Below are 26,400 nucleotides of genomic sequence, written 5' to 3'. Positions count from 1 at the left end.
AAAGCAGAAACTGGGAAAAAAGGGTCGGAACGGGAGTGGCAAGCATTAAATAAAATAAATCAATAAACAAATAACAGCCAGACATCCCCTTACAGTCCTGTAAGTTTCGCCACCAGGTATCTCGCTTGTGTTTTTTTCTTTCTTTTTTTTATTTTAAATGATAGGTCTTTTCTGAAGACATGATAGCACAGCAGACCATGCCAGGGAATTTGGCAAAAAAGTCGGCCACAGCTTAAAAAATTGCCGTCCAAAATTTTAGACTCTGTACCCCATTTTCCTTAGGCCTCTTTCACACTTCAGTTTTTTACAATCAGTCACAATCCGCCAGGTTTTGAAAAAAACGGATCCTCAATTTTCTTTTGAGGATCCGTTTTTTTTCCCCATTGACTTCCATTAATGGCGGATTGTGACGGATTGCTGTCCGTTGCATCCGTTTTTTTTGAGGATCCGCCAAAAGTTTCTGTCCGTCACCATCCTCAAAGATTTCAAAACGGAGCTTGCAACGTTTTTTTCTCTGGCGGATCCTCCAGACACTAATTTAACCCGAAATTCTCTCTCTCTCACTCTCTCTCTCTCATTTGAACTGATGCAAAAAACTGAAGTGTGAAAGAGGCCTTATTATACTGAATGACAGGTGCTGAGGTTATGTCTGAATACAGATTTTCTGGGCTAGAAAAGGCAAAAGAACCACTAGCGTATTGCTTCTTTTGCTCTCCATTTTATCTGAATCACATGCTCAGTCAGAAATGGAAATGGTCTGGAAATTTGGTGATAAGTCATAGAATACAAAGGCACAGGAATCCCTATATCCACCCTTTCTACAGCTGTTTCATGCTAGTTACGGTCCTTAATGGACATTAATGTTATTATTGGTAAAACCCCTTCGATAATGCATAGTGTTCATGTTGGACTTGGATCTTGATAAATGAAACGATTAAACAACAATATTTGTTTCACTTAGTTGGAATCGCTTGGAAGTTCTGAAAGAGGAAAAGGGTGCAGAGCTCATCGGTCTGGCTGATGTGAAGACCTTTCTGCAGAACTGTCAAAATATGGAAACCCTGATGCAGGAGAAGAGAAAAGAGCTGGAGAGTTCAGAGCCATCTGGGAATCTGGAGTCGGAGGAGCGTCAGTGGAAAGCACACGATAGGGATATTGACGTGTTAGAGAGAAAAATCGCTTATCTAAAGACTATGGAAGAATCGTAAGTACTGTACAAGACCACCAATTGAGGACATCTACAATCTGGTTTTAGAATACATCTTATAGCTACAGTATAAAGGTTTCTCTAGTTTAGAAAAACAATAAATATCCTATTAGGGCTTTCTGAGTTAGGATTTGTAGACAAAACATTTTTTTCTCACGGATTCCACCTGGAACCCACCTGATAATGCTAAAAAAACCTCCAAAAACAATGAATGTATGCCCAGCATTGTCAAAATGACTTGCTGTGCATATGTTCCATTTTTTGCTACTTTTTTAAAAATTTTTATTTAGGAACGAAACAAACACACAGCAAATATATAGATAAAGCCATAGATTAGACATATCTCCCAAAACATCTGTAATGTGAACAAGAATCTACATTGTCACCTCGTTTCGTCCAATTTTCATATTAACATAGGAAGGAGAAGGAGAGCAAAGAGAAAAGAGTAGAACTTCAGGCATGAAGAAAAAGACAAAAATAGAAGAAGGAATGGGAGGGTGAAGAGAGCCCCCCCAAAATTCAGGCATCCATTTGAACAAAAATCCAAATGACATTCAAATCTGAGGGTCAAGTTGCACAAGGCAACCTTATTCAATGGAATGCTTGAATTCCATCCAATAGTATCATGTTTTATAGAAGACCTCATATCTACTGTAGAGAGAAGCCGTCAAGTCCTCCATGTACATTAAATCATTAAACTTAGAAATCCAGAAGGACGGGCTAGGTGGATTAGCTTTCTTCCATAACAGCGGAATACAAGTTCTGGCAGCCATCACCAAAAATCTTAGTAGAGACTGTTTGTAGGAGGAAACGGAAGTATCACAGAGCTGTAGAAGGAATAGGTCAGGACCCTTTTTCAGGTGAAATGTCTGTAATCGACCTGATAATGGTTTTCATTTTAGTCCAGAATGGTTGTAAAACCGGACAGGGCCAAAAGATATGAAGGAAATTTCCCTCACCTGATCCACATCTCCAACACTTAGGGTCAATAGAGGGGAAAATTTTGTTAAACTTAATCGAACCCTGTACCACCGTGAAAGAGGTTTGAAATTCCCTTCCTGAAGCCGGGAATTTATGGAAGATTTATGCGCCAAGGACAACACCTTTTCCCTTTGTTGCTACTTATTTTATCCACTTCAGGCTTTAAGAGCTGTGATCTGACCATACTTCTGGTGGCTTCCAAGCTTGGAAGCCGTTACAATATAAAGTATAGAATTTTAAAAAAATGCCAACTGCAGATCTACCGCAGAAGGCATCTAAGAAGACATCTAAAAAGATTTTTCAGGGAAAACGCCGCCAGTGTTTTTCTGAAATGCTTTCTTTGTCAGAATGGGCGGCACGGTGGCTCAGTGGTTATCCCACCAAGGACAACATCTGCAAGGAGTTTGTATGTTCTCCCCGTGTTTGCGTGGGTTTCCTCCGGGCACTCCGGTTTCCTCCCACATTCTAAAACACATACTAATAGGGAATTTAGATTGTGAGCCCCATCGGGGACAGTGATGATGATGTGTGCAAACTGTAAAGCGCTGCGGAATATGTTAGCGCTATATAAAAATAAAGATTATTATTATTATCAGAATCAACGCATACACACTGATGTTTACAAGACGCAGTGGCAACATACCTATAAAGGACTTGTCCAAATATTAGTTCTTGATAGCACTTTCTTAGAATGGCTTATTGATATCAGATTGATGATTGCACGGAACCCAGAACCCCATCGATCAGCTGTTTGCAGGTGCTGCGGTAGCCAGGAATGAACAGTATATGGAGTTGGGACACTATAGCTCCACACGTTGTGTGGTCGCTGTTCCCAGGCATTGCAGCTCAACTGTTTCTTTATATGAAGCACTCTGTGGGCACAACATATACCTTGTGGTGGGGCAGCAGCGACACTGAACACTTGCCACCAGGTTTCCTCAGAGATTGCGAACCCTAGTCACAAATCCAACAGGGATTTTTTGCAACTTTATCGATGCGATACCCTAGGGGGCGCAATGCGACTTCTTCCACTCTTATTGAGATATGATGCAATGTAGCAGCTGCATATAGCAATCTTTGGCCAAACAAACGACCTGTGTCACAGCCAACGTTGACATGTAGCCACAGTCTAAAACCTTATAACATTGGGTCCTGCAATGGGACACTCCGTGATTAGCTTATTTTTGAAGTACCCTAACAAAAAAGGAGTATCAAGTTATCAATAACGAAAAACCCTTTTAAGAGATTACCTTGTCCTAAAAGTCTTCGGGATTGTATAGCTAAAGATGCAGGGTCCTCCACTCTTAGACTCCATTCTCAAAAGCCTTGCATTGTGTCCAATTCAGCACTTGATTGTAGGGAACGGAGGCAATATTTTGATGATTCAGGGAAAAAATAACTGTATGTTGTAAGTTCCCAGCCAGATTTTTTTTCATTTATTCGTATTTATTTCCTTATTTTTTTTTTCAGAATGAGACACACAAATCCACAAGAAAGTTTAGCCATCAGAAAACAAATTGAACAAATGGAAAAACTTCTTGGACAACTGAAAGACGAAGCTCGGGCGAAAAAGGACAAACTCCAAAAGGCCAAAGATCAAAAGAGTTTCCTACAGGACAGCCACAGACAGATGTTGTGGATCCAAGACATAAAAGAAAAGCTTACAAGTGAGGAAATGGGCACTGATGTAGCCTCTGCAGAACAGCTTCTAAGGGACCATCGGTACCTACTTAAAGAGATTGACGGTCAGAGAGACAGGTGAGGAACCAGTCCCAATAGTCTTCTGGATGACTTATTTCTTGGATAGGTCATCAATAGAAGATCGTTTCTCTTGAAGGCTATAGGACTGACCTGCTTTGCAGTTTTTGACATTTGCATGATGCTATGTGTTTGTTGCATTACACTAACCAATATATCTTTTCTTGTACATAGAATCATTGAACTGCAACAAATGGGTAAAAATGTATTAGACTCCAGCAAAAGCCCTGAAGTACGAGATTCCTTAGTGAGCCTCATTCAAGGGTACAATGATCTTAGCGACTTGTGGGTAGAAAGAACACAGAAACTAGAACAAGGCTTGGAGCTGCAACAGTTTTTGCGAGAAGCTGACAGCATCAATGCAGCAATTTCCAGCCATGAAGCATTTCTGAGGGTGAACGACCTTGGGGTAAGACCCACTTTTAAAATATTTAGAAATTTCTATAGATGATACCCAAGTTGATAAATGTGTACATACTCTAAATATATGCAGAGGGGTTAACGGGTTGTGACCACATGGCTGTAAAATGCCCCATTGGAGTGGAGAGAAGGCAACAAAATTTTCTATGAAACTGTTAAAGATCAATAAATGTTGTACGATTGGCTTCAGTCTAGCTGGGCATTCTTGGAATAGCGAGTCAAACATTTGAATCTCCAGCGATCAGTCAAATTGAGCAAACCCCTTGATTGGAGTATTTGGAACCCAATACAAGGGTTTTTACAGGCCACATTTGTTATGGTTCATCCTTTTTAGTACATGTATGTTATGATTTTCTTTCTCTCTTACCTTAGTTTGTGCTGCTGTTCACACTTTATATTATAATATACAGTTGTGTGAAAAAGTGTTTGCCCCCTTCCTGATTTCCTATTCTTTTGCACTTAAATGTCTCAGATCACCCATCAAATGTAAATATTACAAAAACACAAGTAATTACAAACTGCAGTTTATAAATGAAGGTCTTTATTATTAAGGGAAAAAGAAATTCAAACCTACAGGATCCTGTGTGAAAAAGTGCTTGCCCTCTAAACCTAATAACTGGATGGGCCGCCCTTAGCAGCAGCAACTGAAATCAAGCTTTTGTAATAACTTGCAATGAGTCTTTTACAACGCTCTGGAGGAATTTTGGCCCACTCATCTTTGCAAAGTTGTTGTAATTCAGCCACATTGGAGGGTTTCCTAGCCTGAACCGCCTATTTAAGATCATACCACAGCATGTCAATTGGATTAAGGTCAGAACTTTGACTAGGCTACTCCAAAGTCTTAATTTTGTTTTTCTTAAGCGATTCAGAGGTGGACTTGCTGTTGAGTTTTGGATCAATGTCCTTCTGCATAACCGCAAGTGCTTCAGCTTGACGTCATGAACAGATGGCCGGACATTCTTATTCAGGATTTTGTGGTAGACAGCAGAATTGATGGTTTCATTTCCCACAGTATTTATTGCAGGTCCGGATGCAGCAAAACAGCCCCAGACCATCACACTATCACCACCATTTTTTACTATTGGTATGATGTTTCTTTTCTGAAATGCTGTGGTACCTTTACGTCAAATGTAATGGGACATACACCTTCCAAAAAGTTCAACTTTTGTCTCGTCCATCCACAGAGTATTTTCCCAGATGTCTTGGGGATCATCATGATGTTTTCTGGCAAAACAAAGAAGAACCTTTATGTTCTTATAGCTCAGCAGTGGTTTTCGTTTTGAAACTCTGCCATGCAGGCCATTTTTGTCCAGTCACTTATGGTTGAGTCATGAACATTGACCTTAATTGTCGCAAGTGAGGCCTGCAGTTCTTTGGATATTGTTGTGGGGTCTTTTGTGACCCCTTGGATGAGTCGTCACTGTGCTCTTAGGGTGATTTTGGTCAGCCGGCTACTTCTGGAAAGATTCACCACTGTTCCATGCTTTCGCCATTTCTGGATAATGGCTCTCACTGTGGTTCGCTGGAGTCCCAAATCTTTAGAAATGGCTTTATAACCTTTTCCATACTGATAGATCTCAATAATTTGCAGCATAATATCTAGCTTTTTAGGAACTTTTGGTCTACTTCAGTTTGTCAGGCAGGTCCTTTTTAAGTGATTTCTTGATTGAGAACAGGTGTGGCAGTAATCAGGCCTGGGTGTGGCTAGGGAATGTGAATTCAGCCTCCTAATGATAGGATAAACCACAGTTAAATTTATGGTTTAAGACAGGGGCAATCACTTTATCACACAGGGCCCTGTAGGTTTGGATTTCTTTTTCCTTTAATAATAAAGACCTTCATTTAAAAACTACATTACGATCTGAAACATTTAAGTGTGACAACATGCAAAAGAATAGGAAATCAGGAAGGGGGCAAACACTTTTTCAAACAACTGTGTGTTGCCAATAATTAAAAAGATATAGCCTACAATTCAATATCAGGCATTTCTTGGAAATTAGATCAATTGGAGGTTAAAGTACGGAACAAATAATTATAAGGTTGTTTTTTGTAAACTAATGATACTTTGTCAGATTATTTACACTTTTTTTTTTACAATGTTTCAGGACCAACTGGATACAGTTCAGAGTCTTTTGAACAGACATAAGCAGTTTGAGAAAGTTTTGGCAGCTCTCAATAGTCGAGTGACCAGCCTGCGAAAAAATGGAGATTCTCTAGTGGCCAAAAATCACTTTGCTAATGCTCTGTAAGATTGTTATTCTTAAGCAATGTAAAATATTCTTGTTTCCTGAATGGTGGTGATAATATGAATGGTAATAATATGAATAACCATGGACAGTTTATGGGTACATGCACAGATCTGGAGGAGTAACAGCTCAAAACATAACTGTTAAAATGCATGATATGGTAAAGCCCTAGGTAAATTCAGCACAACACCACATTCACACTTTTGGATTTTGGTCAGTATTTCACATTAGTATTTGTAAGCTAAAACATCAGACACTGGTGTAAACATGCAAGTGTGCATGCATGAACCCTCCTAAGTCGTCTACATGGGCATGAAGGTCACAGGAAGCTGAATAAAATGATACCTTGATATTTTTGATCCAATGTTTTATTCCAGAGAAATCCATTTTTATTAATATGTAAATGAGCTGTTAAGATCTATGCGCCGGGCATACTGTAGATCTCCCCGAGAATCCGCCTCCAGATATTATTTTAAATGAAGGGAGGCGTTACCAGTGTGAGACATGTAATGACGGACACTTTGCTCTCATAATCACACAAAGCCCTGCAGTCATCTGTATACTTTCTGCATTTTACTGTTAATTGGGTAGGGGAAGCTAAGAATTTAATTTTTGTCATAGGAGGATGGTAAATAATGAAACACTGATCAAAAATCGATCAAAGTGGAAATAAAGAAAGATCTGATGTGTGAAACCAGCCTTATAATTAGCATGATCTCTATGAAGAATTTTTTGTTGAAGCAACATTGTGGTGTCATCTTCAGACCTGCATAAAATTACAAATCTGTAAATTGCACTGGAAAGTTCCTCCTCCCGTCCGTTCTTTGCACATTGAAGGTGTGTTCTAATGGCCTTTATGATGGTTTCCACCCGACTTTTTTCCGGAAGCACATATCGCCACATAATAAAAGAGGACAGCTCATCACCATATACAGTGCTGTGCAAATTAATTGGTACAAAGCATTTTTTTTAAGTAAAAATGTAAGTTGGTTACCAGTCAGTGATTCAAACCAGTTTTAACTGCTTTGAACAGGTGTGAGTGCCTGTTCAAAGCAGTTAAAACTGGTTTGAATCACTGACTGGCAACCAACTTACAATTTTACTTAAAAAAAAATGCTTTGTCCCAATTAATTTGCACAGCACTGTATTTGTTATGTACAATTGATACATTTGAGAAAAATGAATATAATTCTTGTCTGGCAGGATAATACAGAAGATGTCTGACACACAAAAGAGATATAATGATTTGGACAAAAAAAGTGAAGAAAGACAAAAACAACTATTCGATTCATTGAGACTTCAGGTAATTGGGTTCTTTAAATTGTTTAATGGCTGTACTAATCAGTCTACAATTTTTGTAATTTCAGATAATGCCCTTTGTATTTTCATTTTTAAGTTTTACTTCAAAGACATTTCTTTTAAAATCAACCTGCCATTTGATTAAAAAATGAGTTACCGTAAATACCTTTTAAAAATACCTGAGCTCCCCCGGTTTCTGCCGCTTTTTCCCATTTTGCTCTACGTCTCCCATTTACGAGATATTCACATTTGTTTTTTTTCTGTAGCTCACAATGTGAAATCTCTACTTGCAGTCCAACTGGGCATTTCTTCAGAGTCTTCTCTGTGGATGTACGCTTTCACTCCTCCCTCCCAGATGCTGGCAATCACAACTCAGCAGCTGATCTAACAATTTTGGCAGTCTCAGATGCTGCCGAGCTGTGATTGGAAAATCTGAGAAGGAAGGATGAAAGTGTTCACCACCAGAGAAAACTCTGAATAAACAGAGATTTCACATACTGCTCTCCAAAAGAATCAAAGTGAATATCTCCGCAATGGAGCGACGCAGCATAAAATGGAAAAGAGCGTCAGAATCGGGAGGAGCTCAGGGATTTTTGGAAGTTGTGTAACTAAATTTTCTTTGAGTAAGTAACAGGTCCTTTTTAATGAGCTGGGGTGAGCATTGCGATATGACACCTTTACATTTGTGATTTGCATTACCTTATATTTTCTTATAAAGTGAAAAAAAAACTTTGTAAGTATGATAAAAATCTCATCCATAGCGCTGATGAAAATGGATACATTTTTTTCACATATAAAAAAGAAAAATGAACATCTGCATGACACCTTAGTCAAAAGTGGAACAAAACATGAATAATGATAAATATTGACTATTTTCTTAAATGTGCATTCACTTTTTTGATCCTGTGTAAACGTTCCTGTTTGTACCTTGTTTAAAGGAATTTAATCGCGATGCCACAGAACTGTTGGTGTGGATGGATGAGAAGTATAAAATTGCCCTCGATGAATCATACCGGGACCCAACTAACATCCTGCGTAAATTAAAGTGGCACGAAGCTGCTGAGCGAGAGATGGACGCCAACCAAGTGCGTTTCGAGGATTTAGTAAAGGTGAGTGCATGAAAATATTTTCTCAGCCCATATAACAAAACAATTGAAAAAAAAAATCCTTTGTACATTAACGTGTAACTGTTGGATATCTAAATTACTGTATATCTGCAAACCATATAGGAGAAATAAATGTCAATCAACTTTAAATGTGATCTTAAAAAGGATATATTTCATTGATACATAAATAAATATTAACAAACATGATAATGGCGAAAAACAAAATGCAAAACGGTAGAAAAGGCAGAAGGCACAAAAGAAGAGGGGAAGACGTCGTGGTCCAGAGACACATTTATAAAATGCCTCAGATAGGGATAAAGTAATTTTATAGAGCAAAAATGTAGTATGCATAGACAGTTTGGGATCACCTAATAATTTCGCCGAGCCTCATCTGCCCCTCAGTAAATATCAACAAGATTGCAAACAACATTAATAAAAATTATGGAATATCATAATTAGTTTGTCATTACAAATGTAACGTACCATTACTCCTAATAAGGGTTTTAGAAAAATCCAAGAAATAGAAATGTAATAATCGGTACCAAACCCTACCAGTGCCCCAATAATGACCAAATAAGGCTTTGTTCACACGTTGTGTTATAGTCGCGTTTTTTGCTGGTTTTTTTTTAGCAAATTTTCAGCCGCGTTTCACAGTACCAGCAAAGTCTATGAGATGTCAGAAATCGTGTGCACATGTAAGCAGGTTGCGGGATACAGTGGCAGACAGAAGGCAGAGCAAGAGTTTATAACTTTATTTTAACAGAGGGATACTCGACGCAGGGAGGTAAACGGTTAAATGGGGAAATAAGCAGTTCAAAGGCAAAAGGATATGCAGTGTTGAAGAACAAGGGATTCAGTAACAGCAGTTCGTTTAAGTTAACTTATCCTGTCAGTCGTTTCTCAAGGCCATGGGCACTGTTACACAGACGATGGCGCCAACAACGGCTGGCGTGATGCTGGTCTGATGAGGTCCTGTGGGAAAGCGATGATCCGTCTTCTGGTCGCAGCGGTCAGTCTCCGGTACTTTCCACTGAGCCCCTAGTCCATTAATTGATGTGGCCGAGATTGGGCAGGCCACAGCACTATTATTATTATTATACATTTTATAGTGCCATTTATAGATAAGTACAATAAACTATCCATGTCCAATGTAGCCCACCAAATTTATATTGGCAAGTCCGGTCACAAACGTCTGTCCCGCACCCGATCTCTCTTAGGTGGAGCGTGCGCTGTACTCTCGAACTCGCAGCGGATGTCACCTTGTCTGCTGATCACCACTGCACGTCTCTCTCTTGTTTCCGCTGGAGGCAGCGGAAGTCTGTGGACGCGGGCCCGGGTGGTAGCGGGACTCCAGGGACGACACACACTACGCAGTAGCGGTCCTCCAGGGACAGCACACACTCTCCCTGCCGCGCACTGCCTGTTCCCGCCAAGACTGACTGCTTCCGCATGCGTTGTGGCTGCTGCAGCTTAGCCACACCCCTACTTCCGGGTGCAAAGGTTTGTGCGGTCCCTTATGCTTTCCCCCGGACAACAGAAGAGACAGCCCCGACAGTTCCAGACCCGGCACAGAACAGGTACCCACGGTCCGGTCTTCCTCCTTACACACACACACTGTTTTTTGTTTTTTACTGACTGTTTTGTCAAAGAGCTGCGTTTTTGCAAAATTCAGCATGTCATTTCTGTCAGCGTTTTCGCAGCGTTTTTCACAAATTAAAAGCGATGGCTAGTGCAAAAAACGCTGAAAAAACGCAGCTATCTGGGTTCGCTGCGTTTTTGGTGCCAAAACCTAATGAAGTTGAATCGGATCATTGTTTTATGCACTAAACTTTATCAGTATGCACAAGGGACAACTGTACCTTGACAAAAATGCACCAAAAACTAAGCAAAATGCGGCTTAAACTTTGCATAAAAAAAACACAACAAAAAACTCAACGTGTGAACACTGCCTTAATTCTCCCTGCCAGTAATCCACAATCTTCCCGTGTGCCACGATTGATGATTGTTACATATTTCCAGCTGTAATTTTGAACCCTTAAATAAATTCTTTTGCTGTCCTCTGGATTAATTTAGTAAGATTATATGTTGGATTTAGTGAAGTATTTTTATATCTTAAAATGTATTACGGTAGTTTTTTTTTCCTATACAAGACCACTCGCTCACCACATTATTAGAATCAGATGTTTGCTCTGTAGCTGGCATCTGTGTAAGCTGCAAATATTGACTTTCCGATGACTGGTTTTACCTCCAATTATCAGCGGCTAATGCTGGCGTGCGTGTGCCAAGTACTACAAATTATGGTATTTCACATCACCTCAAATTTGGAATGGCCTAATAAATTATATATCTTGTACATGGTGGTATTCTTTTTATATTACTTTATTTTTTTAAGCGGTTGGCCTTAAATTCAATGTTGCCTATGTTGTTATATGTGTCTGAACCAGTACACATACAGTTATAATCGGTGTTCTTTATGAAGCAGTTATATTCAGAAGCACTTTAAGGAGTTGCATGAAATTAAAAAAAAATGCAAAGAAAAAAACAAAAAAAAACCATTTAATCTACAAATGATGTCACTGTACATCTGGATGAAACTAAGCTGCAACACCTCACAGCTCTGAGCCCGCATCTTTCCCGACACCTGACAGCTGATTTGATAATCTGCCATGTACCCCTAACAGCCGTGGGTGGAATTGTGATCCATCCGCGGTTGTTAACATGTTAAATGCCGATTTCAATCTCTGAGCGGCATTTAATTTGCGCAAAGCGGAAGTGCGTAATATGACCCTCCCAATGGCGCCCCTGTCACATGATCATTGGGCGTCGATGGATTGTCATGTCAGCCAGTGGTCTGCAGGAGATCCCGTGCCTGTGGTTGAGAACCTTTTATGAATGCCGCTCTGTGGCCGGCGTTCATAGGAGATAATGATTTCTGCTACACATAGCAGGGCTGAAGCACTTTATGTAATGCAGGCGATCGTATGATCACAACTTGAAATCTCATAAGGAAAGTATTGAAGCAAGTAAAAGTAAGAAAAAAAAAGTTTTAAGAAATAAAAAAGCACAAAAGTTCAATTCACCCCCCTTTTGCCCTATTCAAAATAAAACAATAAAAAATACACATATTTGGTATCACTGCTTTCAGAAACGCCTGATCTATCAAAATATAGACTAAATTAATCCGATGGGTAAATGACGTAACAAGAAAAAAAAACAAAAAATCTGAATTATGATATATTTTTTTGTTCGCCACAACATTGCAATAAAGTGTAAAATATCATATATATATATACTATATATCCAACAAAATGGTATCAATAAAACATCAGCTCTGCACGCAAAAAATAAGCCCTCACCCAACCCCAGATGCCGAAAAATGGAGACCCTACGAGTCTCAGAAAATGGCGCCATTTTGTTTTTTTCTTGCAAAGTTTGGATTTTTTTTCACCACTTAAATAAAAAAGAACCTAGATATGTTTGGTGTCTGCAAACTCGTAATGTCCTGGAGAATCATAATGACTGGTCAGTTTTAGCAGTTAGTGAACATGGCAAAAACAAGAAAAAAAACACAATTGTGAAATTGCACTGTTTTTGCAATTTCACAGTATTTGGAATTTTTTTTTCCGTTTTCCGGTACACGACATGGTAAAACCAATGGTGTCGTTCGAAAGTAGAACTTGTCCCGCATAAAACAAGTCCTCACATGGCCATATTAACGGAAAAATATAGAAGCTCTGGGAAGAAGGGGAGCAAAAAACGAATAAACAAAAACGGAAAATCGCAAGGTGGTGAAGGGGTTAAAGAATTGACATGCTGCAGATTTGAAATTGCTTCAAATGTGCAAGGAAAAAATGAGCCACGTCTGCGTGAAAATTCAGAAGTCTTATTCCCTCTGCTGGCACAGTAAAATACAATTATTTTTGCAACAAAAACATGGTAAAAACGCAATGTGTGAACATGCCCTTAGGCAGTCTTTTTGGCAGACCCCAAGTATACAAAATAACCTTGATTCCATTTAATCTTTTAAGAGCAATTTTATGGTTTTCCTATGTTTTCATGGTGGAATCTACTGCACCCTACCGTGTTAGACGATGTTCACACTGCGTTTATGCAGTGCATGTGGAGGGTCGATAAGAGTCCTTGAAAACTTGATCCCTGAAAAACTGGATTCAGACTTAACTCCGTATGCAGATGGCAACACACACTGAGATCAAATAAACTGTTGTTTCTTTCCTTCTGTTTCCGTCTTTTCTGTTTACGTCCCAACCCCAGAATGGCTGTTAGCCCCAGTAGTAGTTCCCCTAAATTATCCCCTATGCAATGGATTAAAGATAACTTGATTGTTTAGGGTAATAAACCTTTAAATAGCAGCATTATCCATTTAAAAATTAGCCAGACATCTGTATATAACCTGAAAATTATACAGAACCTTTGCCTTCCTTTCCCATTGTTCACGTTGCTTTCGGATTCCCAGAAAGTAAATGGATTTATAGGGAAAGAAAGTGAAGCTCGTACAAGTAACACATTGTAACCAAAGCATATAATGAGTCCCGAAGTGTCAACATAAAAAAATGATTGTGGTCAATCGGTTCAGCACGGTTCTTCTTGTATGCTTATATCACACAGCAGTTTGAGTATGTTCACATCATCCCTATGTATTTATTTGGTGACAGGTCGGACAGGAGCTGCTAAGAGAAGATCATTATGAAAAAAAATCCATCGAGCTGAAGATGTTGGAAGTCACGAAGAAGTGGGAAGACTTGAAGAAGAAGATGGCTGATAGAGGAGACAAGTTGAGGCAAGCAGGACAGCAGGAGCAACTGATGGAGCTGCTGCAGGTCAGACAATAACCATATAAACTTGGGCTGTAAATTCTGAAACCCCAATTTATTGGAAGAAATTGAGGTCCCTTGATCCCCTGTTTAGCACTCCTATAGAGGGGGAGACCAGATGGAGAGGTAGTAATCCATACATGTAACTATATCGTAGATAGGTCCAACGTCTAATACAAAAAAAGAGGAATCCAGCAATCGCAAGAAAAATATACAGTATATATATATAAGTTCAATATTATTGAAAAACCTAAAAAACATGGTAAAGAATAGAAAAAAGTGGGGGGATAGATGAAAAATTGATAACCTCCCATGGACGACACGTTTGAACTAACTAGTCCTTAATCATAGCCTGGCCTGGCTATGATTAAGAACTAGTTAGTTTAAAACGCGTCGTCCATGTGATGTTATCAATTTTTCAGCCATCCCCCCCGTTTTTCTATTTTTTACTATGTGGTTAGAGTACTTCAATAATATGTGAATTTATGTATTTATTTTTTTGAGATTGCTGGATTCCTCTTTTTTGTCAAGTACTCCACCCAGTGACCAGTTGAGATTTCTTCATCCGCGCATCCCTCGCCACATTTTTGGATCCATGACCTACCCCAGACATTGAGCAGATTAGTATTTTTCTTCTTTTTTCATCCAAGCCCCAAAACTGGAATTCCCTCCCATCAGACATTTATGGTAAATACTGTCCAAGGTGGAAAAGCCCCTTAATTATTATTTTAGCCCTTGGTAGTGGCTCATTTGGATCATGAGCCCCTGTGACCACAACAGGTTGCGCACACCGGATGCGAAGGGTTAGGAATAGAGATAAGTGAATCGATTCTCAGTGTGACAACTCTAGGCTAATACGTCCAAGAGTGGACCCTCTGGGTCGTGGATCCGGAGCCCCTGGGCCGAGCGTACCTGGTGAAGACCGACCCCTGTACAGGGATCGTTAGGGGCAGGGCCGCAGGGGGCAGAACCGCGACAGCCGGTGCCAGGAGGGACGACTCGATGGATAGACAGGCAGAGCAAGGATAACGGAAAATACTGGCCAGGATTCCACAGGAAGGGGTTCAGAGGGGGACCACGGGACAGAGACAGACTGACGGAAGTGGAGCAGGCCAAAGAGCACACAGGGAGAACAGCAAAGGATAGGCAGGGTACACTAGAAGGTAAGGGCCGATGGGTGCAAGAGGTCACACAATCACCAGGCGCCCTCAGAATAGAGCGGACGCCTGATATAACCAGAGGCCGGAAGTACGCCCTACAGACCCTCCCCTCAGCGACGCCCCCTACTAGCAGAAGAGAGAGGGAGAACGCGCGTGCGCGGCCTAAGACCGGCGCGGTTACCCGCAGCAGCGCGGGGAGCAGAGCGGAAGTGCGAGTGGACAGGAGGACGCAGGTGAGGAGGAGCTGCGGCGGGCACCGCCGCTGAAGGGGCATCGGCGGGCACGGCCGCCGATGTCACAGTACCCCCCCCTATGTCCTCCCCTTCTGAGGTTGGTCAGAAATCTTTTCATGATAAGGGGGGCATCGACATTCTCTCGGGGCTCCCAGGACCTCTCCTCTGGACCAAAACCCTTCCAGTCGATAAGAAAAAGAGTTTTACCCTTGACCCTTTTCATAGCCAAAATGTCCTTTACTTCAAAGACATCGTTAGAAGAAATTGGCGAGGGAGGGGACATGGAGGTTGGTTGGAACCGGTTCAAAACCACAGGTTTAAGGAGCGAGATATGGAAGGCGTTAGAGACCCGGAGCGATGCCGGCAACCTCAATTTGTAGGCTACTTCGTTAATGCGCCCAAGTACTTCAAAAGGACCGATGTATCGAGGACTTAATTTGTAAGCAGGGACTTTCAGGCGGATATGTTTGGTAGAAAGCCAGACTTTGTCCCCGGGATGGTACGGGGGTAGATCCCTTCGTCTCTTGTCTGCGTGTTTCTTAATTCGGACGCTGGCTACCTCGAGCGCCTCCCTGGTCTCCTTCCAAATTTGCGAAAATTCCTTGGCGAGAGTATCTGCTGCAGGGACTCCAGATGATGCGGAAAAAGGCAACGGAACCCCAGGATTTAGCCCAGTTACCACACAGAACGGCGTCTTGGACGTTGATTCGCTGGGATGATTATTATGAGCGAATTCCGCCCAAGGTAGGAGTGAGACCCAATTATCCTGATGAGCGTTAGAAAAGTGGCGTAAGTAGGTGGTCAAAATTTGGTTAATCCGTTCCACTTGGCCGTTGGTTTGAGGATGATACGCTGAAGAGAAGTCGAGAGACGTGCCCAGGAGCCGACAGAGGGCCCTCCAGAATCGGGAGGTAAACTGGACCCCTCGATCGGTTACGATTCGTAGAGGAAGACCATGCAGCCTGAAAACCTGGTGGATAAAGATCTCGGCCAACTTTGGAGCAGATGGCAGTCCGAACAAGGGAATAAAGTGGGCCATCTTGGAGAAGCGGTCTGCGACGACTAAGATGGTATTACATCCAGCAGAGCGAGGCAGATCAGTCACGAAATCCATGGCGATTTGCTGCCAAGGGGCCTCTGGCACAGGCAACGGATGAAGGAGACCGGAGGGCAGAGTCCTAGGAACCTTGTTCTGAGCACAGGTCCTGCAAGAGGCTACAAAGTCCTTTGCATCCTGGTGGAGAGAGGGCCACCAGTAATACCGGGAGAGAAGCAAAAGAGTCTTCTTAATCCCAACGTGCCCAGCAACCTTGGAGGAATGTCCCCAGCGCAGCACTTCCAGACGTTTGTTTGAAGGAACGAAGGTCTTGCCCGGCGGAAGGGTAGAGAATCTCACAGGGGCCACGGAGATAACTTTAGCCGGCTCGATGATATATGAGGGATCCTCCTCCTTTTCAGGTGGCTGCAAAGACCTGGAAAGCGCATCAGCTTTAATGTTCTTACTGCCGGGCCGGAAGTGGAGCTTAAACTCAAAACGGGAAAAGTACAAGGCCCACCTGGCTTGTCTGGAATTGAGTCTCTGGGCAGATTGCAGGTAGGCCAAGTTCTTGTGGTCCGTAAAGATAGTAAAGGGATGCACTGCCCCTTCGAGCAGATATCGCCATTCCTCCAGCGCCATCTTAATGGCCAACAATTCCCGGTCCCCAATGGAGTAGTTGCACTCCGCAGGAGAAAAGGATTTGGAGAAGAACCCGCAGGGGACTAAACGTCCGGATGGAGCCTGTTGGGACAGAACCGCCCCAGCTCCAGTGGAGGAGGCATCAACTTCCAGGATGAAGGGTCTACTAGCCACTGGGCGGTGTAGGATCGGAGCAGAGGCAAACGAGCGTTTCAGGGCCAGAAAGGCGTCCTCGGCTTCGGAAGACCAGACGTTAGACTTCGTCCCCTTACGGGTTAGGACCGTGATGGGCTTGGTGACTGTAGAAAAGTGGGGTACAAACTGTCGGTAATAGTTAGCGAAGCCGAGGAAACGCTGGATGGCCTTTATGCCAACTGGACGAGGCCACTGGAGTACCGCGGACAGCTTCTCCGGAGCCATCTTAAGGCCGGAATCCGTGATGATATATCCCAAGAAAGGTAACGCTGTTTGCTCGAAGAGGCACTTCTCAATCTTGGCGTAAAGACGATTTTCTCGAAGGCGCTGCAGGACCATGCGTACACTTCTCCGATGGGAGGAGAGATCGGCCGAGAAAACGAGGATATCATCCAAGTAAACCACCACGCAGGAATAGAGTAGGTCCCGGAACACCTCATTTACGAATTCCTGAAACACCGCCGGAGCATTGCAGAGACCGAACGGCATGACCAAGTATTCATAATGGCCGTCCCGAGTATTGAAGGCCGTCTTCCACTCGTCCCCCGCTCGGATTCGGATTAAGTTGTAAGCTCCCCGCAGATCCAACTTCGTGAAGATTCTGGCCCCCCTCAGCCGGTCGAAGAGTTCAGGAATCAGCGGGAGCGGGTACCGGTTTTTAACAGTGATGTTGTTCAGGCCCCGGTAATCAATACAGGGTCGCAGGGACCCATCTTTCTTCCGGACGAAGAAAAAACCTGCGCCCGCAGGAGACGAGGATTTCCGGATGAACCCCTTGGCCAGATTCTCCTGTATGTATTCCGTCATAGCCGTGGTCTCTGCTGGGGATAGAGGATAAGTTCTCCCTCTGGGAGGGTTGGCTCCGGGGACCAGGTCAATAGGGCAGTCAAAGGAGCGATGAGGTGGTAAGGAGTCCGCTTCCTTTTTGCTGAACACATCGGCAAACATGTGATAGGGTGCGGGTAGGCCCGGAAGGTCGGCAGGCTTCGAGCATGGACGGGGACGAGTGAGAGCCCGTAGGCAGTGCTCCTGGCAGGAGTGCCCCCAAGGGAGAACTTCCCCAGAGCGCCAGTCAATCACCGGCTCGTGCCGTCTGAGCCAGGGAAGACCTAGAAGAACAGCATGGGCTAGTTGTGGCAGGACATAAAAGGCTATCCTCTCGAGGTGGAGTGCTCCGATTTGAAGGTCCACTTCGACGGTAACTGTGGTGATGAGTCCGGGTAAAGGTTTACCATCAACGGAGGAAATAGCACGAGGGTTCCTTAATACAATCACTGGGATCCGGAGTTTATCAACCTCCTCCTGGCGGATAAAGTTACCAGCAGCACCCGAGTCCACATACGCCTCCACAGATCCACGCTCCCGACCTGTAATTATCAAAGCTGAAAGGGTAAGGGGGAGAGAGGAATTTTGATCACCTAGGGGGTCCTCTCTTACCTGACCTAGGTGGAGGCATTTCCCGACCTCTCTGGCTTCTCCGGGCAAGAACGCACAAAATGGTTGGCACCTCCGCAGTACAGGCAGAGTCCCTTGGTCATCCTCTCCCTGCGCCGTTGCTCGGACAGTCTGACACGATCAATCTGCATTGGCTCAGGAGCGGTACTAACAGGAGATGCAGAGAAACGAGGGACAGGAGCCTGGTACAGCCTAAAGGACCTTCTCTCTCCGACCGCCTCTCGAGCGCGCTCCTGAAAGCGTAGATCAATACGAGTGGCCAGAGAAATAAGGTCCTCCAGAGTGGTGGGGGTGTCTCGCCCGGCAAGCTCATCCTTGATCTTACTGGAGAGGCCTCTCCAAAAGGCTCCCACAAGAGCCTCATTGTTCCACCCCAACTCTGAAGAGAGGGTCCGGAAGCGGATGGCGTATTGCCCCACTGTGAGGGAACCCTGGCGGAGGTTAAAAAGGGCCTCCGTGGAGGATGCTAAGCGACCCGGTTCATCGAATACCTTGCGAAAGGTTTCCAAGAAGGTCAGAATATTTAACACTACGGGGTCATCCCTCTCCCACAGGGGGTTCACCCAGGACAGGGCCTCACCCTCGAGATGGGACACAATGAACGCCACCTTGGCGCGGTCAGTAGGATACTGAAGGGGGGCAAGCTCAAAATGTAGCCTGCATTGATTTAGAAAACCCCGGCATAACTTAGGGTCTCCGCTGTACCTGGGGGGTTTACCCAGACGGGGAGCCGGGGTGGAGACCACGTCAGAGGGGGAAGTTGCTGCGGCAGCAGAGGATTGCAGAGCACGCAATCGATCATCCACGGATGCCATGTAACCTAAGATGTGGGATTGAGCGTCGCGCTGCTGCGCGAGCTCCTGCTGGAGACTGACTAGGAGGGGAGCGTGCCCGGGGTCAGAGGTCTGCAGGGCGGATAGCCGGGTGTCCATAGACTTCATAAAGGACATTATCCGGGTCTGGTTTTCACGAAGGAAAAGTAATTCCTTTTGTGTGGCGGCTGCGGCACCGGCGGGATCCATGGCCTGGTGATACTGTGACAACTCTAGGCTAATACGTCCAAGAGTGGACCCTCTGGGTCGTGGATCCGGAGCCCCTGGGCCGAGCGTACCTGGTGAAGACCGACCCCTGTACAGGGATCGTTAGGGGCAGGGCCGCAGGGGGCAGAACCGCGACAGCCGGTGCCAGGAGGGACGACTCGATGGATAGACAGGCAGAGCAAGGATAACGGAAAATACTGGCCAGGATTCCACAGGAAGGGGTTCAGAGGGGGACCACGGGACAGAGACAGACTGACGGAAGTGGAGCAGGCCAAAGAGCACACAGGGAGAACAGCAAAGGATAGGCAGGGTACACTAGAAGGTAAGGGCCGATGGGTGCAAGAGGTCACACAATCACCAGGCGCCCTCAGAATAGAGCGGACGCCTGATATAACCAGAGGCCGGAAGTACGCCCTACAGACCCTCCCCTCAGCGACGCCCCCTACTAGCAGAAGAGAGAGGGAGAACGCGCGTGCGCGGCCTAAGACCGGCGCGGTTACCCGCAGCAGCGCGGGGAGCAGAGCGGAAGTGCGAGTGGACAGGAGGACGCAGGTGAGGAGGAGCTGCGGCGGGCACCGCCGCTGAAGGGGCATCGGCGGGCACGGCCGCCGATGTCACACTCAGGACCAGGGGGACAGGTCAGTGTCTTCTGGACGGGAGTCCTGTGAACCTCCACCTTCGAGGCCGCGGTTTCAGCAGGCACTAGGCCGCGGTCGGAAGTCCTCGCCCCCGACATCGCGTCACGGAGGCCCCGCCCCCCCGTGGCCTGGGCAGTTGCCAAAAGAAATTTAGGCCCCGGCTCCAGGCCGAAGCTAGGCCGCAATAGGAAGTACCACCCCCAGGATCCTTTTTTTTTTTTTCTTCCGGGGGCCGGCCTGCAGTGGTGGCGCGCAGATTAAAGTGACGCCTCGCACGCTGAGGACACAGGGTACACAGGACTAGGATAAGTGCTGCCCCCAGCCCCACGGAGAGGCCACGCTGACAGGAATAAAGAGCGCCCTCCCCCGGCGGTTTATTCAGCACGGAGCCCTGACAGGTACAGCATGTCAAGAAAAGCTAAGGCGCATACGTTCCTGTATGCTGCATGCATCTCCTGTCAGTCTGCTTTTCTGCGGGCGCAGACCAAGCGAGTATGCGAAGCCTGCGAGTCCGAATGCGCTCAGGAGCCCTCCCCTGCGACTGAGCCCAGTGTACCAAGTCCCCCGGAATGGGCGCAATCTATGGTGTCACTTACGAGAGCAGCCGAGTCCCTTCGGGCCCCAGATAGGGGCAGGGACAGGGGCTCGCCTGTCTTAGAGGGGTCCTCTACCTCACAGAAGCCTCTGGCCTGCAGGGGCCGCTCTCACTCCAGGCAGACGCGAGGGAAACGAACCCACACGGCCTCTCCCGGTCCATACGTTGCCTTGGCATCCGTGAGCTTTGCTTCTCGCTCCCCGTCACCAGCAGTCGATAGCGAGCAAGGCTCGGACTACGACTCGACGGACCCCTTGACCTAGATATGCCAGGTGGTCAGGAAACAGTTGACAGTCTCATAGAAGCCATCAACCAGACTTTGGGGTTTGAGGATGATTCCACTCTGGTTGCGGGCCATAAGTTGTCATTTAAGCAGGTCAAGCGTCCCCAGAGAGTATTTTGCACTCACCCTGAATTTGAGGACATAGTGCAAAGACACAGAGAACGGCCGGACAGGCAGTTCTCGGGCCAGAAGGCACTCGAGGCAAAGTATCCTTTTGCCCCGGATCTCCGTAAAAAGTGGACGGAATCCCAACGGTGGATCCACCTGTGTCGCGCTTGGCTACAAAAACTCTACTATCCGTGCCAAGTGGTTCTTCTATTAAGGATCCCACTGATCGTCTCATAGAGAACTTAGCTCACTTAGTGTTTGAGGCATCAGGATCAGCACTCTCTCCCTCGTTTGCAGCAACGTGGGTAGCCAAGGCCATGATTTCTTGGTCAGAAACTTTGAATAGAGCCTTGCAGGACATAGACCTACCAGTGGAAGTATCAGAAATCACAAATCAGATAGCCATGGCGGGGGACTACTTGACTAATGCATCTTTAGATGCGGCCAACTGCACGGCATTTGCGGACGCAAATGCAATCTCCATTAGGAGAGCGCTGTGGTTAAGGACCTGTCGGGCCGATTCAGCCTCAAAAAAGTCCTTGACAGCGTTACCATACCAGTGTGGCCGCCTGTTCGGAGAGAAGTTAGATCAACTCATCTCCATCTCCACAGGAGGCAAGAGCGGTTTTCTTCCTCAACAAAAGGTCAAACCGCCGTTTCGTCACCAGTTTCAGGCGCGTTTTCGGGCCTTTCGCAACCCCGGGTGGATGACAGCGGCTAATTCCGCCACATCAGGGCACCCCAACCAGAATAGGGACCGACAGGTCTCATATAGAACTATCCCATTGTGGAGGATGCGTGCTAACCAGTCCAGGTCGAGGGGATCCAGGTCCCAAAGATCTTCAGGCAAATGACTCGGGGCACTTGTCAGGCGACACCAGCAAGGTAGGCGGCCCGCCTACTCCGGTTTCACCACGCCTGGCTCAATGTCGCACACGACACATGGGTGAGAGAGCTGGCGTCCACATGGTACAAGATAGAATTTGTCAGCAGAAACAAGAAACGGGGGCACTACCGAACTATTAAGGGGATCCAACCTTGACCTATAGCAGAGTAAGTGATTAACAAAGAAAAAAGAAATAGGCCACACAGCAGGGATCACCCTAGGCTGGAGATAGCATAAACAATTCAAATTTTATTCAACACAGAAAAACAGACAAAAAATTGTTAAAAACATTAAAAATGGTCAAACATATGACACATATACACATTGCACAAAGCTCATAATAGAGCATACCACCTACCACTAAACTCTCTACAATGGGAAAATGACCCTAGGTCCATGTAAACAGCATACCAGAGTGTGAAAAAATACACCCCCTCAAATGGAAATATTTAACCATGCAGAAGGTAGAAAACACTCTCTGTGTAGTAAAGATGGACAATAAATTCATTACCTGAAAAGAGGGTTAACACTAATACCATAAGTCACCACAGATAGAGACATATAATCATGAAGTGTCTTGTCCAAATGCAATAAAAAAGAATATATTAGAGGCAAACGGTTTAAATCACCCCCTTTAGGAACATATATTGCACTGTTTCAAAAATACACATGAAGCATACAAATAACCCACATGATCTAAGCCCCTGAAATAAGGAGAGAGAGGTATAGGCTAAAATAGCCTCCTACAATGACCAGCACATGTTCGCATTAGCGATATATAAAACCCATGTAGAGAAAGGTATAGGCTAAAATAGCCTCCTAAAATGATCAGCACATGTTCACATTAGCGATTTACAAAACCCATGTAGAGTGGAGCAGGCAGAGTGGAAAGACCCAACGCATGTCGCCAAACATGGTGGCTTCATCACTCTGGTATGCTGTTTACATGGACCTAGGGTCATTTTCCCATTGTAGAGTGTTTAGCGGTAGGTGGTATGCTCTATTATGAGCTTTGTGCAATGTGTATATGTGTCATATGTTTGACCATTTTTAATGTTTTTAACAATTTTTTGTCTGTTTTTCTGTGTTGAATAAAATTAGAATTGTTTATGCTATCTCCTGCCTAGGGTGATCCCCTGCTTTGTGGCCTATTTCTTGTTTCTTTATTAATCAAGATAGAATTTGTCAGGTACTCCCCAAGATGATTTTTTCGTTCCCGTCTTCCCAAAGTGGATGCCCGGGCAAAGGTTCTACTAGGAGCCATCGATTCGCTCAGCCACAATGGAGTTATCATTCCGGTACCGGAAAACGAGAAGTCACAGGACTTCTATTCCAGTCTATTTGCAGTCCCCAAAAAGGACGGGACTGTCAGGCCCGTTTTGGATCTAAAGCTCCTGAACAAGTTTATCAGGATCAGACATTTCCGGATGGAGTCTCTTCGTTCAGTCATATCGGCAATGGGGCTGGGAGAGTACTTGGCCTCTATCGATATCCAGGACTCTTATCTACATATCCCCATTTTCCCTCTGCATCAAAGGTTTCTACGCTTCATCATCAACGGTCTACATTTTCAGTTTGCAGCGCTGCCCTTCGGGCTAGCCACTGCACCCAGAGTGTTCACAAAGGTCATGGCAGTCCCCATGGCCATCCTGCACTCCTGGGGCATAGCTGTATTCCCCTATTTAGACGACCTCTTGGTCAAGAGCCCTTCAAGGCGGGCATGCGAGGAAAGTGCCAGCATTACGCTAGATACTCTTGCCCGCTTAGGGTGGTTGGTCAATGTAAAGAAGTCATCCCTTGTGCCAGCTCAGAGAATTTCCTTTTTAGGGATGACCTTCGACACTTGCCGAGGGTTGGTAATTCTCCCTCGAGACAAGGCCCCAGCCCTCCGGCAGGGAGCGCAGGTACTGCGCCAACCAGTCCCTCACACCATCCGTTTCTGCATGAGGATTCTAGGGAAAATGGTGGCAGCGATGGAAGCGATCCCGTTTGCCCAGTTCCATCTTCGCCCCTGCAGCACGCCCTCTTGTCAGCCTGGGACAAGAACCCATTCATGCTCGATCATCGGTGCCGGTTGTCCTCTCAGGTCAAGCAGTCGCTAGAGTGGTGGACAATCAGTTCCTCCCTTCTTCAGGGGTAACCCTTTCCCCCGGAGCAGTGGCTGGTGGTCACAACTAACTCCAGCCTTCTCGGCTGGGGAGTGGTTTTTCGCCACCACACGACCCAGGGACGGTGGTCGCTGCAGGAGGCACGCCTCCTGATCAACTTGTTGGAGATACGGGCGATCCGGCTGACTCTGCAACGGTTTCATCACCTTCTAGCTGGCCGCCCCGTCTGGGTTCAGTCAGACAATGCCACGGTGGTGGCTTACATAAATCACCAAGGGGGCACCCGAAGCAGGGCAACCATGTGCGAGGTAGGGCACGTGCTTTGCTGGGCCGAGAGGAACCACTCGCTGATATCGGCGGTCCACATCCCGGGGGTAGAGAACTGGCCGGCAGGGGCTTGCGTCCAGGGAGTGGTCACTACACCCAGAGGTCTTGAAGCAGATTTGCCAACGGTGGGGAACACCGGATGTGGATTTGATGGCCTCCAGAATAAACGCAAAGGTGTCCGTATTTGTCACGCGGTCCCAGGACCCGCAGGCAATCGCCGTGGATGCGCTGGTTCTGCCATGGAATCAGTTTCGCCTCACATACCTATTCCCCCCACTGCCACTATTTACGAGGGTCATCAAGAAGATCAAGGCAGAAGGGATGCCAGTGATTCTGCTGGACCCAGACTGGCCTTGTCGATTGTGGTACGCAGATCTAGTGCAGCTGCTCGTCGACGTGCCATGGCGACTGCCAGAGCGCCCAGATCTACTTTCTCAGGGGCCGATCTGCCACCCGAACTGAGGGGCCCTGTGTTTGACGGCTTGGCCATTGAATCTTGGATTCTGACGCAGGCGAGGTTTGGGCGCAAAGTGGTTGCTATGATGGTTAGTGCCTGGAAGCCTGCCTCAGCACGAATTTACCACCACACCTGGAAGGTGTTCTTTGCATGGTGTCAGGGCAATGGTTGTTCGCCACTGAGGTTCTCCATCCCTAATATCTTGGCTTTTCTCCAGTCTGGCCTAGACTCAGGAGTCAGATATCGGCTTTATCCGTCCTTTTTCAGCGCAAGATTGCTGCCAACTTGCAGGTAAAGACTTTCATCCAGGTGGTCGCCCACTTGGTACCTCCCTATAAGGCACCTATGGACGCCTGGGACCTTAACCTGGTCCTAAGTGTTCTGCAGGAAGCTCCATTCGAGCCATTACAGGATATCTCTTTGTCATACCTTTCCTGGAAGGTGGTGTTTCTGGTAGCTATAACATCAATCAGGTGGGTCTCGGAGCTGGCAGCGTTATCTTGCCGAGCCCCGTTTCTGACCTTTTACAAAAACAAGGTGGTTCTTAGACCGGCTCCTCCTTTTTGGCCAAAAGTCGTTTCCTCGTTTCATAATAATGAGGATATTGTCTTGCCCTCTTTTTGTCCAGCACCGGTACACTGTGTGGAAAAGGCCCTGCATACGTTAGACCTGGTGAGAGCACTCAGGAGGTACGTGTCGTGGACGGCACCCTTTCGTCAGTGAGACGCGCTGTTCGTGCTCCCTGAAGGTCGCAGGAAAGGACTCGCTGCCTCAAAATCGACCATAGCCAGATGGATTCGTTTGGTTATTCAGGAGTCCTACCACATCAGAGGAGCGCCGATTCCAGCAGGGATCAGAGCACACTCTACTCGGGCAGTGGGTGCCTCTTGGGCGCTTCGGCACCAGGCTTCGATGGAACAGGTTTGCAAAGCAGCGACCTGGTCCAGCCTGCACATGTTTACTAAACATTACAATATCCATACTCAGGCTTCGGCGGATGCGAACCTGGGTAAAAGGATTCTCCAAGCAGCGGTGGCGCACCTTTAGACAGGAGGTGCATGTAGCTTGGATCGGTGAGTCAACTTCCCACCCAAGGACTGCTTTAGGAAGTCCCACAGTACCTGTGTCCCCCAATGAGGCGAAGGAGAAACATGGATTTTTGTGATAACTCACTGTAAAATCTTTTTCTCTGAGATGCTCATTGGGGGACACAGCACCCACCCTGTTAGCCATGTTGGCTTTTGTTTATTTAATTAATATACACTCTATGAGATTAGGGTGGTTATTTTCTAGACATGTTGTTACCTGCATTAAGGATGATGTTGTCTGATTTATGCTTGTTCTCCTACTGCTTTTGCACCAAACTGGTTTCCTCCCGCAATCGGGGT

At 45.7% G+C, this 26,400-nt stretch overlaps 1 protein-coding gene across 1 annotated transcript in view; it reads left to right on the top strand.

Moving 5' to 3' along the window:
• SPTBN5 (spectrin beta, non-erythrocytic 5) overlaps window positions 1-26,400 on the top strand; it is a 313,866-nt gene that overhangs the window by 105,522 nt on the left and 181,944 nt on the right. The window contains exons 16-22 of the mRNA XM_073586632.1: window positions 962-1,204; window positions 3,659-3,946; window positions 4,121-4,355; window positions 6,472-6,611; window positions 7,816-7,915; window positions 8,850-9,020; window positions 13,691-13,855. Of these exons, the coding sequence (XP_073442733.1) occupies window positions 962-1,204; window positions 3,659-3,946; window positions 4,121-4,355; window positions 6,472-6,611; window positions 7,816-7,915; window positions 8,850-9,020; window positions 13,691-13,855 (1,342 nt within the window). The remainder of the gene's footprint in view (window positions 1-961; window positions 1,205-3,658; window positions 3,947-4,120; window positions 4,356-6,471; window positions 6,612-7,815; window positions 7,916-8,849; window positions 9,021-13,690; window positions 13,856-26,400) is intronic.

Source organism: Dendrobates tinctorius, unplaced genomic scaffold, assembly GCF_039654945.1.
Source record: "Dendrobates tinctorius isolate UK_male_01 unplaced genomic scaffold, ASM3965494v1 ptg000010l, whole genome shotgun sequence".
NCBI classification, from domain to species: domain Eukaryota; kingdom Metazoa; phylum Chordata; class Amphibia; order Anura; family Dendrobatidae; genus Dendrobates; species Dendrobates tinctorius.
The sequence above is the reverse complement of the archived record's forward strand: the minus strand, read 5'-3'. Positions and strand labels throughout refer to the sequence as shown.